Genomic DNA, 13,460 nt, shown 5'->3' with positions numbered 1-13,460 from the left:
CCCCTACACTTGGGGGAGCGGGGTCAGGCCTTGGCAGGACCACTGGCTTCTCCTGATAACATTTTCAATACAAATACAAATCATCTTGTTTAGAGCCTCTGTGATGGGTAGAGAGTAGAGTGAAACACGTGGGAGACCTGAGCAGACAACAGACACAGGAATGAGTTTCAATCGAGTTATTGGCATGAAGATGATAAAACCATAGGTGACAATGAGCTAACAATAGCACTGGACTGGTAATTCCTATAAAAGTCATGTTATACACAGTTTCTTACAGTCTTACCCAGGAACACTAAAAGGTCTGGCTATGGAGAACAACTGACCCAAATTCCCCATGATCAAGAAGCGTTCCTTGAATACAGAGAATTTATTTAAAGAACTAGAGAAGTCAGAGCCAAGGCCTGTTGGCTTTGCTACAGCTTTCAAGGCCCAAACTAGGAAAACTCTAGGCCAAGTTGGACAAATTGGTGGTTTTCTATCCCTAGACCACTGTGTGTAGGGGGGTGGGGGGCAGAGTAGTGGCGGACTTACTAAAAGATGTAGATTATATCCATGGTAGTACAAAGACGTCAGGTTTCTTATAGACCTTCATCATGAGTATGTAGTGGAGTGAACCAATATCTACATAACTGGTGACCTGATTGACCTGGTGACCAGAGGGATATGTATTGTGTATTTTTTTCTATTTTTTGCAGCTTTAACTTTTAACACAAGAAATGTTGGTAGAAGTATTTCCCATGAAGAAAACATTTTTTTGAAGGACATCAGTATTCGTCTGTGGTGTTGAAGGTGGAAAACAGCTTGTGCATACTGAGTAGGCACTGTATCTCTGAGCTACAACCTCCTCTCCTCATTATTAGCTCACTATTTGGTTGATTTGCATGATTTCACATATTTTACATTTAGGTTTTACGGCTGAATACTTGGTCTCTTTTAGTCAATGTTCCATTGGTGCTTGGGGGAGAAATGGGCATTATGTTGTTGTTGGGTTGTGTACTCTACATAAGAAGATAAGCTTTAAAGCACCGCAATACATCTAACATACACAAGACTCTGGGCTCAATAGCCAGCATTGGTAAATAAAAGATAACTCAAACCACTGTCAATATTGATGTCAATATTTTACTAGTTGCAGTGGTTTGTGTAAATTTCACTTACATTTTGGTCCACTTGCCTTCTCCACATTTAAATGTCACTGTCTTTAGTATAAGATAATGGTATAATATTTGTTCAGTTGTCACTATGATGCCCAGGACTCATGACTTAAAGCGGTCCCCTGTATGTACTTGTATTTCTGCCCTTCCTTTTGTCCCTTCATTCTTCCTAATGCTTTAAGATCCTTCCTTTCATCATCTTGTATATTTCAGAAGTAATGCCTTTAGCCGTTTTTCAAGAGTATGCCTGCTAAGTAAAGATATTTTACCCCCTTTGACTGAGAATCTCATTATTTTTCTTTAATTCTTGAGAGATAGCTTCACTAGACATAGATTCTATTTTCTGTCACCTCTGCCGTACTGAGTGTATCAGCATGTTTCTTCTTTTTATTATTATATTTTGTTAGTTCTATAATTTCCATTCAGATTTCTTGGGAGACAAATAATGTAATTTTACTTAAAAATAATTCAAAGTAGAGGAAAGGAAATTAAGGGTGAAGTTATACATTCACACAGTCTTCAGGACTGGAAATATGGCTTGGAGGTAGGGTACATGCCTTGTATGAAGAAAGCTCTGGTTTTGACCACCAGCAATGCAGAAAGCCTTCAGAAAAATAGATGACTGCAATGTCTGACTTTTCTTTGACTTCTTTGTTTCTTAATTTAAAGTGAAAAATACTTGTACATGTGGCATGCATGTGTGATTTGCTTGGTATTCTGATATATTACAGAATAATTATATCATTAATTGATATATCCATCATTTAATGCATTTATCATATTTTGGTAATGAGGACATTTAGAAGTGGCAACCACAGAGCCTGCATGGGTCTCTGTCAGGCCCTCTGCATACATGCTGTGGTTCTTTAACTTGGAATTTCTGTGAGGATCCCAACAGTGTGTGTGTGTGTGTGTGTGTGTGTGTGTGTGTGTGTGTGTGTGTGTGTGTAAGAGGGCTGTCTCTGACTCTTTTGAATGCTTGTAGGACTTTTTTCCTCCTATTGGGTTGCCTCATCCAGCCTTGATATGAGGGTTTGTGTCTAATATTATTATTGCATCTTGTTATATCATATTCGGTTGATATCCCTAGGAGGTCTGCCCTTTTCTAAAGGGAAATAGAGGACCAGTGGATCTTGGGAAAAGGAAAGGTGACAGGGATGTGGGGGGAAGTGGCAGGAGGAGAAAGGGGAAGCTGTGGTTGGGATGTATTTTGTGACAGAAGAATAAATTTAAAGGAAACATTCTATTAGCCATTTTGAAATACTCAGTATGTAATTATAACTAGTAAAAAAAATGGGGGGTTGTGAAATTGAAGTAGAATATGGAAGGGTTTGGAGGGAGAAAAGGAAAGGGAGAATGTAATGAAATTATAATCTCAAAATATTTTTTCACAAAGAAATACATAATATATTAACCATGGTCACTTTATTCTTCAATAGGTCTTAAAATTACTCCTCCTGTTTAATTGGAACTCTTAATCTGTTGAACAATTTTGTGCTAAATACTGGAGAGACAAAGTGAAATGAGAGTTCCAATCTCTACCTGCCATTTCTATCACAGATCAGTGTGGTAGTGGATGAAACTCAATGACATGGGGAATACAAATCTGATTCAAACATTCCCTGATTTCTTTTAATATTGGAAGACACATATTATCTATAATTGAGATTTGTTAAAATCTCAAAAATTACATTACAGTATTTTCAAAATATAAAATGAGCCTTTTTAAAGGACACTACACATTTTCTCACAATAGTAAAGCAAAACTGCCAGACCAGTTTTTACTGCCCAGATTGTCAATAGTCAAAATTATAATCAATTCTCAAATTTTGAGGAAAAGATACTTTTCAGGAATTAGCCAACCTTAATACAATAACAACAAACATCACAGCTTCAAGCTATGGAATTCGATACTAGTTTTTAACTTTTCAAATAAATTTCATTATCTTAGCCCATGCCAGGCCCAGTGTCTTTCTGCCTGCTGCCTATGGATCAAGATGTAAAGCTCTCAGCTATTGCTCCAGTGCCATGACTGGCTGCTTGTTGCCGTGATGATACTAGACTAACCCTTTGAAACTGTGCTGGAACAATTTGTGCTCATTTAGGTTAACTTGCATCAATCCAAACTTTATCAAGGAACACCATTTACACTCCGGTTTTAAGATTTAACCTTTTGAATATATTGAATGTTTGGTTGTTCCAGACATCCTTATAATTAAGTGAATCTTAGGCAGGTGTATGGTTTCTCTGTTCTAAAGAAATCAATGAAACCAGCAGGATGCCTGCCTGAATGCAACACAGAAAATGATTTAGTAGAAGTGGATTTGATAGATCATGAAAATGCCAAGTTGTGTAACAAGAAAAGGGAGCATAATAATAAAGATGACTTAGTTTTCACAGATAATATAAAACTCATTCACACAACAGACACAATCCATGCGTCTGAGACAGAAACACTTATCTTCCTTTTTCCTATAAGTGAAGTTGGATTTTTTTTAAGATAAGAAAAACATGGAGTATTTCAGGTACAAACAACAGCATCAAGCAGAGACTGTGTCTTATTCCTTCACACCTGAAGATTACTCTCTGCTGGAAAATCTAAGAAGTTATGATTGTGAACTAGGTCATGGGAAGAAACTCTGCTCAGACCAAGGAGCAACTAAAAATGTATACACCATCACATACTCAAGTGTCTGAACTACCAAGTGAAAAATCAAGAGCTAATGAATAGCCTTGTTTGTAAACATAGCTCTTTAAAGGGTGAGTTGTGTACAGAACTTAAAAGGCATAAGTCATAGGAGACTACAGAGAGACAAGTCAATGTCTAAATGATTTCATCACAAAAACTGCTTTTCAATGACACTAATATAAACGGATATTCCAAGGAAATCTGATGACAGAAAATATCTAGAAAAATAAATCACCAAGAAACAAGATCTAAAAAACCCAAATAAACAAAAAAACAACAAAACAAACAACAACAACAACAACAACAAAAATAGGTCCCTATACTGGCACTTCTGATAAGCATTCAGAAATGGTATTTTTTATATTTTAATAGGGATCCATAAATATCCTTAAAATACTTCCTTCTTGAGGGTTTATCACATATGCCACTCTTAAAAAGAATGCTAGCATCCTTTCTAGTATATGTATGCTGACAACACAAAATCATCGCTATTACTCCAGAGGATTTGATGCCCTCTTCTGACCTCTGTAGGCACTAAGCACATTCATGGTCCACATACATTCATGTAGGTAACATATTCATGCACATTAAATAAATAAATGTAAACACTTTTTAAAATATTTTCTGAAATTTAGTATTTCAGTGCTTTGTGAAACACTAAACATCATTATTTTGTCTATTTTTAAAAACATCATACTAAGCTATAGAACATGGCACATAGATTAGAGGAAGTGTACACGTGTTGCTTCTTCCATAACATCAATAGTATACTGAGAAGCATGTAAAGAAATATAGCAAGTGTGGTGGTTTGAATATTCTTGGCCCAGGAAGTAGCACTATTTGGAAGTATGACTTTGTTGGAGGAAGTGTGTCATTGTGGGTGTGGGCTTTAAAACCTTCCTCCTAGCTGCTGGGAAGGCAGGCTTCTCCTAGCTGCCATGCTCCAGCCTTGATGATAATGGACTGAACCTCTGATCCTGTAAGCCATCCCCAATTAAATGCTGTCCTTTATAAAAGTTTCCTTGGTCATGGCGTCTGTTCACAGCAGTAAAACTCTTAAGACAGCAAGAAGACACTCCAATAGCCATAAAATAGGATTAGTTGAGTGGAGTGACACTAGCTAAATGGAACAGATCATTGTAACAACAGCAATCATAATAGAGTTGCTGAAATACAACTCTGTGTGTGTGTGTGTGTGTGTGTGTGTGTGTGTGTGTGTGTGTACACAAGGTGTTTTCCTAAAGGGAAAACTCTGATACTTTCAGCACATTGAATTTAAGGCATACTGATCTAGTAGTATGCAAACTAAGCTTTTACTATGATCTTCACAGTCATTTAAACTCTTGAGATGTACTTCTACACCTTTGAATAGTTTCTTATGGTTCTTGTTAGGACTAAATGCACATTTTAACATTTTGCCACTATGAAGTGTGTGTCACTGTTGCTTTCCTCTATTTGAAGTAAACACACAAATAGGTTGCAAGCAGGTCAATTATTTATTTATTTTATTTATTTATTTTTTTATTTGTTTCATAGAGAAAATTTATATGGATCATTTTTGCATTAAGTATATATAGTGGGGTCACTATAGCATTTGGCAATAATAATTGTATCTGTAAAGTGTATATGAAATGGAGCAATGTGTTGCCAAGTTTTCCCACTGTAAGGTACCATTGCCTCTCTTCCCAATACCAATGTCTCTGTGAAGAGATCTCTCTGTGTAGCCTCTACTAGGAAGCTGTATCCACACAAACCAGACGAACTTTTCCAATACCAGAGATTTGTGTTTCCACGATTATTAATTTTGTCCTACTTGTGAGGAATAGCATTGTGGATTCATGGACATTTAGTCCCCAGTTTTAGTTATAATCTATCATCTATTAATTCTTTCACTTTAATTTCTCAGTATTTGGGGGTTTGGGACTTTTTTTCAGTTCTTTGAAGAGCCTCACAAGTATAGTTTACTAAACTGGAGTAGTCTTCACTATTTGCTGTCTTGTGCATAGAATAAATCACTTCTGTAAACAGTCTTATATATCTACATTGGAGAATGTGACTGGAAATAAAGATCTGAATAGTAAAAAAAAAACCCACAGTGAAACCATTCTGCTACTGTATAATATTTATTCCTCTGAGATCATCCTTTAGATCATCATTGTCCTGCACAACTTCCTGTGACAATGAGGATGGTGGTAGACATGGAAATATTCTGTCTCCGTGCCGTCCCATCCATTTCAGTAGTGACTACTCGCATGAAATGTGGCTTGTAAAATGGGTAAGAGTCATGTTGTAATTTTATTTACTTAACTTGAAATAATTTAAATTTAGATAGCCATATATGGATAATAAACAGGTAAATGAAGCACTAACCAGTAAGCAGTTCTACAAACATCAGGAGAAAATATTTTCTTCCCTTGGATTAATTTATATGTTTTTATTTATTTTCTTTCTTATTAATCTATTCACCCATTCTACATCCCAAAGGTAGCCTCCTCTCCTTCCTCTCTTTCCAGTGCCTCCCTTCCACCTCTCCTCCTCCAACTCCTTTCTCCCCTTTTCCTCAGAGAAGTGGAAGCCTCCCATTTATATTTATATCTGGAATAATTTTATAATGTAAAATAATATTTAAAATTGAGAGAATAAAAAATATCCACATTAACTGAATAGTGAATAAATAACAGGCTTTGTGAAAATCCTAGCTTATAATTTTCCTCATTGACTTGACTGAATTAATGAACAAGGCAAAACCGCATACATGGTTGAAGTGTACGTAACTGCTTCTAAAAATGAGTGCTTATGTTTAAATTAATCAACATCCTAAAGAGTTTAAATGGGCTCTATTTTACTGATGATAGTTCATTCATTTAATGCCTACTATGTGGGCAAAGTCTTTGCTTATTTGGAGAATTACGAACTACTGCCATGCCATGGCAGAAATACTGCCCAGCTAGTTCTATTGACTAGACATGTTTCAAGTGATTTCGTCTCTCCATTTCCATGTTAAGTTGCTCCCTTTCTAGTTACAAAATAATATAACCAAACGATCATAAAATGTTTGTATTCGACATTAAACCCAACATTCGAAGATATTTATTTCTCTCAAATGCACACCTCCATTAACTGAAAGCAAGAGTAACGTATCCTTCTACCAGGTGGCAAATACATATCACAAAGCACGGAAACCATATATTTTTTGCACAACAAAGTTTTAACTAAAATTCATTTTTCTGAAGTGGAAATGAAGACCTCAGACATCACTGAGAATATTTTGATTAGGATAACATCTTCCTGATTAGCTGTGCAGAAATTTGATTTTAAAGATGAGTATGAAAATAATTTCCAGATGTCTGGGTTTGGGGGTAGTGAATTACTCTTTCAACACATTTTTACTAGGGTCCATGTACCATGCTTGATACAAAAATAGCCTTTTTCTGGAACAAATGCAAGTTGAGTATGAAATTGTACATTTATAAGACATCATTAGTTTTCCTAAAAGCAGAGTGTCAACTGGTGGCTCCTAATTGGCAAAGCGACTTGGATCTCTGTGAATGATAGGTATAGATTCCTTAAATCTTCCTTTGTATGTGTCCCATATGAATGTGACTATAGCAGATCACATCAAATTATACCCCATATTTATACCACCTCCTGTGCAATCACATTTTGCTTTAGGCCAGCTAAAACATATATCCATAAATACACAGCACAATGCAAACAATGACAAAAACAAAAAATCATACAGTTGATTTAAGAAAAAAATATCCAGGTTCTATGTCTCACTCTGATTGGGCCATCTACTGAAAGTTACAGTTAATAAACCTACACCATGCTAAATCATTGTTTAAATAATAGAAAAATGAGGTACCAGGCGTAGGCCCCATTTGAATGTCATACATTCTTACAAAGAAAAATAATTTACCCAAATCGGAGTGACAAGATTATATTATTTATAAATTTCTTCATTGTCAAATACAATAAATATCCATTATATTTATCATCAGTAAAATTACATAAATATACATTTATTTATAATAAAAGTTGTTCATGCACTTGTTACAATGCTATGTCTAATATAGAGCAGGGTAAGGCTTTACAGAAAGAATTATGTTGACAAAAGGTGTGCTTCTAGAGGGTTGGTAACATAAAACTTAGTGTTTAACCCAACTAGCTAACAATTGAAGAAAATGACAGAGATTTTCCTCATCTATTAAGTAGAAACAAAACTCTAAGATTAAGTAACTAACACATTTCCCGCTCTATAGCCAGACTAGATCATGGAATAAATTTAATAGTTCTTTCTGGTGACTTTTGACTCCGTGTAACGTCTTCATTTAAGCATTTAATAATAGATACTTAAAATTTTATTAATAACCACAAGACAGTATTTAAATTAACAGGTTCTCTATTCCTACAAATGTTAGGAAAATAAAATCAAAACATTTAATCACACCACCCAAAAGGAACCATGATCATTTTATTAACTTTGCTTAATTTATTATAATTAATGTTTGTGTGTCTTGACTTCTTACTTATTTTATCCTGAGCATATTTTTGTACCATGAAATGTGCTTATAAAATTAAATGCTAATGATAACCTAACATTACTCATGACTTAAAAGAGCACTCTTGTTTTATAAATAATGTGATTGTAGCTACCATAAACTTAACTTACCATCAGAACAGATTCAAAATGTACACATTAATTTTAAAACACCAGCCAAGGGACTTTCCAACTCAATTGCCTCTCCTGCGCTTAACAAACACTGCGGTTTGGGGCCCTAAAAAATGATTTTGTTCTGTTCAAATCCCTAAATTCATCCATATTATCCATGTTATAGTATGACTATTGGATCATGTAAGTTCTGCAATACAGACCTAAGCAGAACAAGCGCTCACTGAGTCTTACTCTGGTTTTCCCACTCCCCACACATATGTGCATGTGGTCTTGAGGCCAGGCTGAGTCAAAAATGGTGAGCTTAGGAGAAACACTGAACTAAAACAGAAACCTTATCTTTAAAGTGCAAACTTCGCTTTCTGAGTAAATTTGCTCGTTTACCTTTCAAAGTAAAGGAAATGGGAACTAAAGAAAATGGGAACCATTTCATGAGCTCTGTAAAATGATTTGGCCTGCACAATGACCTCCCAGTCATCAACGCCGAACACGTTTGCTAAACAAGAGTTCTGAAAATCGACAGCATACTCATCACAATCTCTTGGAAGTCTAGGAGATGAAGATTTTTGTGAATATCTGAGTTTTTTTTTTTTTTTTGGTTCTTTTTTTTTTCGGAGCTGGGGACCTTGCGCTTCCTAGGCAAGCACTCTACCACTGAGCTAAATCCCCAACCCCAATATCTGAGATTTTAGTCTAAAAGGAGATTTGACTTCCAGTTGCCATTGATAGAAGGCTCGTTCCTTACCTGCAAGGCAGTTTAAGATCAGAAAGACCTTCCAAAATGCAAACACCATCATGCTGAAAGTCGCCTGGAGCAGCAGGTGCCAGTCTGAAGGCCGCCTGAACTAGGCTGAGTTTCAAATTGGCTTCTTCAATCACAGGGAGGTTTGCCTGTCTTATCAGCTGGGCATCACCAAGCAAATAGGCCTCCTTAAGCTTGCTTATTGGGCACTGACTTCTCTCTGAACAGATCTGTGTTTATTTGAAACACTTTTCCCCCGGGTGTGTTCCCTTGATATATTTGCTACTGTGTTAATAATAAACCACACACTTAAGTCCTTCCAGCTCTTTGTTCACAGATTCTCTTAGGTTGCATTGTTTAAAATCAACTCTTGAAATAAAAAAAGAAGTTGTACTTGAAGGACCTCCTCCAGTTCTTCCCATAAGATGTCTTGGTCCTGCTGCTTCTAAAATGAATGGTAGATTTGTCCCATGTCCAACCTGCTGCTTTCATTATGTCCTAGACATAACGTTAGCCTATAGCAGCAGCTTCCTGAATGGTCTCCTGCATTTCTTTCTCCTTTATCCTGTGTAATAATTTGTACCAGTCTCAGGCTAATGTCTCTCAACTCTAATAAGGCATTTTCAGTAACACTCTCCATGAACTGGACTGTCAACAAGAAGTCCGGGGTCCTTCTTGATTCCCAGCTTTTCATGATCTGGTCTTCATTATATCTGAATTATAGTCACAGTAAGTGCTGAAAAGATTTATTGCTCGAAGTGTTTAGTCAGACAAAGAGCACTCATTTCAAATCATGTTTTATGAACTTTCATTTACAAGAAAACGATTTCACTTCCATCTTTCTTTAGCCAAGTGAATTCCCCCCTCTTCAGAAAACCCTTTCACTTCTATAAAACCTAACTTCTCCTTTCAGACGTCCCTATCCACATCTATGTCTGATGCCAAAACCTTAAGGACTTCTCATCCTCAGAGTCTTGCACTCCCTCATCTTGCTGTCTGAGCACATTCTTAGATTTTGTAAATGTACATGTCAGTTCTCCCTTAAATACCCCTGGCCTAAATTCACATTTGGCTGGCAGTCAATTGCTATTGGGCAGTTGATACTCGATTGCTCCCCCATAGTTTCCTATTATTAACTGAGACTCACCTAAATTCACTGCTTGTGACCTCTTCTAGGAATAGTGAGCCCCTTCAGGGAGAAAGATCAATTCTTATACAGGAAAGTCCTAACTTAAGAAATAGTGTGTCTCAAAATATACCTGATAATTCATATTCTTGCAGAAGCAATGTGATGAATCAAAGCCTTTGTCCTATGCAGACCTTACTTGAAATCCAGCTTAATTTTGGGTACCATGCCATAAAGAATGGGGATGAAGAGAAAAAAACAACAGATGGCAGAGAAAACCATTTTCCCCTTCACGGCAGGAATTATGCACAGGACAATTTTTTTGTAAATAAATATTGCATGCCCTTGATACCTACTTTGCTTTCCGAGCCTACATCCTTAGTCCTGTGAGTTTCTGGGCTGTCGTTAAGGGGCATGCACTCCACAGAGATCTCATACTCCAAATTTCTTTTTCCTTTCTATCTGTATTCCTCCAGGAAACATCACCATTTGTAAAATGCCAGTATCAAGGCAACAATACTATTTATGAACAATTTGCAATCTGTTCACACTACTGATGATCAATGGCTGGTGTCCTCCAACTAAATTTCTGATCAAGAGAATTAATCAATGAGAAAATTTATGGCGAAGTTCTGCACCAGAGGACAGCTTATAAGGATTGCTCTCTGGGGGTCCACACCAGCTCTCCTGAACCTTGGATATTAAGCCTTGGCTTCTAAGTGCATAAAGGCTCCAAAAGACCCACCGTTTTCACTAAAAGCCATTGACATTTCTGTTGGCAAGACAGTGAAATAGAGAGAGCGTGTTTAGAGGTAGCTATTTTCTATTTTATTCCTTTGTAGTCATTGTTGAAATTTTCAATATATGAGCACTGTATTTACCTCATTTCTGCTCCCCTTTTCCTCACTATAATTCTTCCCATTCTTCTTTCCCACTCCCTCTGAAACTCATGGCCTATTCTTCCTCTTGGGTATGCTGTTCGTTAATCACGGGCTTATATGTTTCTTCCTATGTTCCATACATGACCATAGTAGATTGGCAATATAACTGGCTGTCCTGGTTGATTTTTGTCATCTTGAGATAAACCTAGATGTATCTGAGAAGGTAGACTCTTAACTGAGAAATGCCTCCATGAGATTGGCCTGTAGGCAAGTTTACATAATATTTCTTTAATGAGTGATGTGGGAGATGCCGAGTCCAGTATCCTGGGGAGTATAAGAAAGTAACCTGAGCAAGATTGGGGGAGGATGGCACTAAAAAACACTTCTCCTTGGTTTCTGCTTCAATTCCTGCCTTGAATTCCTGCTTTGGCTTCCCTGGTGGTATATGTAAGCCAAAAACCACCTTTCCTCCAAAAGTTATTTTAGGTCACCTTGTTTTATCACTGAAATAGAAACCCTAAGACATTGATCATTGTAACTAGGATACTTTGGGGCAATGAAAAGGGCATTATTAGCAATTGCATGAGATAGTGTAAACTGTGACAGATCCACACAAACCTGGATATCTAGCCACAGAACAGTGCTAAGTACTAAACATAGGAAGCTTGCTAAGTAATGTAACTAAAGTAGTTGGCTCGAAGAGTAGCGGAATAAACAATTTGAAGGGTTTTCCAAAACCTATGTGCATGAGAGTATTCCATATGAACCCAAAACACACTGGAATGTTCAAATAAAATATCTATACTGCTGCTATATAAAACCTAGGGGTTCTGTTAAATGCTAGGAAATCATGCAAATTCTCTACTTGAAACTGAATTGTTTTGTTGTTTGACCAATGTTCAAAAGAAGTGGGCCAGTAACTGGTACATGAAATACTAGTCTTCACATTTTTAGAGGGCTTTAAAATTTTTAAACTACTTTTTTGTTTTACCTCCATTACTGGAAATAAAACAAGTAGGGCAGGCATTATCTCCATTTTCTGTATAAGAAAACTGAAGCTCAAAAGTGCCAGCCCCCTCTCCTGCCAAGGCCACAACTCATATTAGGAGCTGTTCCTATCACAGTGCACAGTAACATACTGATTATAAAGAAACAAATATACTACTGCCTTCAGAATTCTTTCTTGGGAACCTGCAGAAATGTGTGATATCTGATTACTCCCTCGTTTTTAATTTTAAAACATTATAAAAGCAAAACATTTGGAATGCAAGGGAATTTCAAAGAACCAAGAGGTGTACAAAAGAAAAGCTCACCTCTCGTCCTTCACCCCCATGCTCATAAGCAGCACGTAGCTCAGATCTTTTCCTATTCACACACACACACACACAATATCCTAGGTTTTGTAGTTCACTTTAATTTCAGCATGTAGGAAGCTGAAATAGGAAGATTTTTGTGAGTTTAAGGCCAGCCTGCACTAGAGTCTGAGTCTTTGTCTCAAACAAACAAGCAAGCAAGCAAGCAAGCAAGCAAAACCTAGAAACAAGATCCTTTCAAGATACACAATCATTTTAACAGAAATTTGATGATGTGACGCATGTTATTCCATAATCTGATTTTCCTGCATAAAAAGCATCTCCATTATCTTTGCCTAATTACATCCACAGATCTGCCCTATTTTTTGATGACTACCTAATATTTCACAGTATAAGTGTACTATATGTTTTTCTACACCAATAGAGAATTAATAGTAGAATAAATCATTTTCATTTTCACTACTCTAAGTAATGGTCACTACTATAAAACAATGGTGCAAGGGACATCTCTTGCTTAGATTTTGCCCATTTATGTGACTATTTTTGTCAGTTGGGTGGCTACAGGTTGTACAATGATTTCTATAGACTGGGTCTCTAGAAAAAGATTGCTTAATGAAAGGACACAGGCATTTAAATACTTGGTAGACTACAAACGTGTCCACCAGAAATTTGTTTATAAATCTACATCTCTATCAAAGGTGTGCATGAGTGCATGTTTCTCACAGCCTTGCTAACAATGAAAATGTTTCTTTCATTTTCACTGTTATCACAATTAACACTTGCTACTACCATAGGCTTTCGTGTGTACTTCTGTGCCTTGGTTCTAGGTTGCTGATGGAGCAAAATGGGCTCCAAGTTGAAGTCAATTCTAATGCTCTCTGTT

General features: G+C 36.6%; 1 protein-coding gene across 2 annotated transcripts in view; it reads right to left on the bottom strand.

Moving 5' to 3' along the window:
- Vsig1 (V-set and immunoglobulin domain containing 1) overlaps positions 1-9,569 on the bottom strand; it is a 33,207-nt gene extending 23,638 nt beyond the window's left edge. The window contains exon 1 of one of the 2 annotated variants that reach the window (XM_006234243.5): positions 9,261-9,569. In XM_006234243.5, the coding sequence (XP_006234305.1) occupies positions 9,261-9,312 (52 nt within the window). In that variant the 5' untranslated portion in view covers positions 9,313-9,569. The remainder of the gene's footprint in view (positions 1-9,260) is intronic. The other variant, NM_001037784.1, reaches the window with a different exon arrangement.
- Positions 9,570-13,460: the final 3,891 nt, after the last annotated feature.

The sequence above is a fragment of the Rattus norvegicus genome, chromosome X (genome assembly GCF_036323735.1).
Source record: "Rattus norvegicus strain BN/NHsdMcwi chromosome X, GRCr8, whole genome shotgun sequence".
Classification (NCBI taxonomy): domain Eukaryota; kingdom Metazoa; phylum Chordata; class Mammalia; order Rodentia; family Muridae; genus Rattus; species Rattus norvegicus.
The sequence above is the reverse complement of the archived record's forward strand: the minus strand, read 5'-3'. Positions and strand labels throughout refer to the sequence as shown.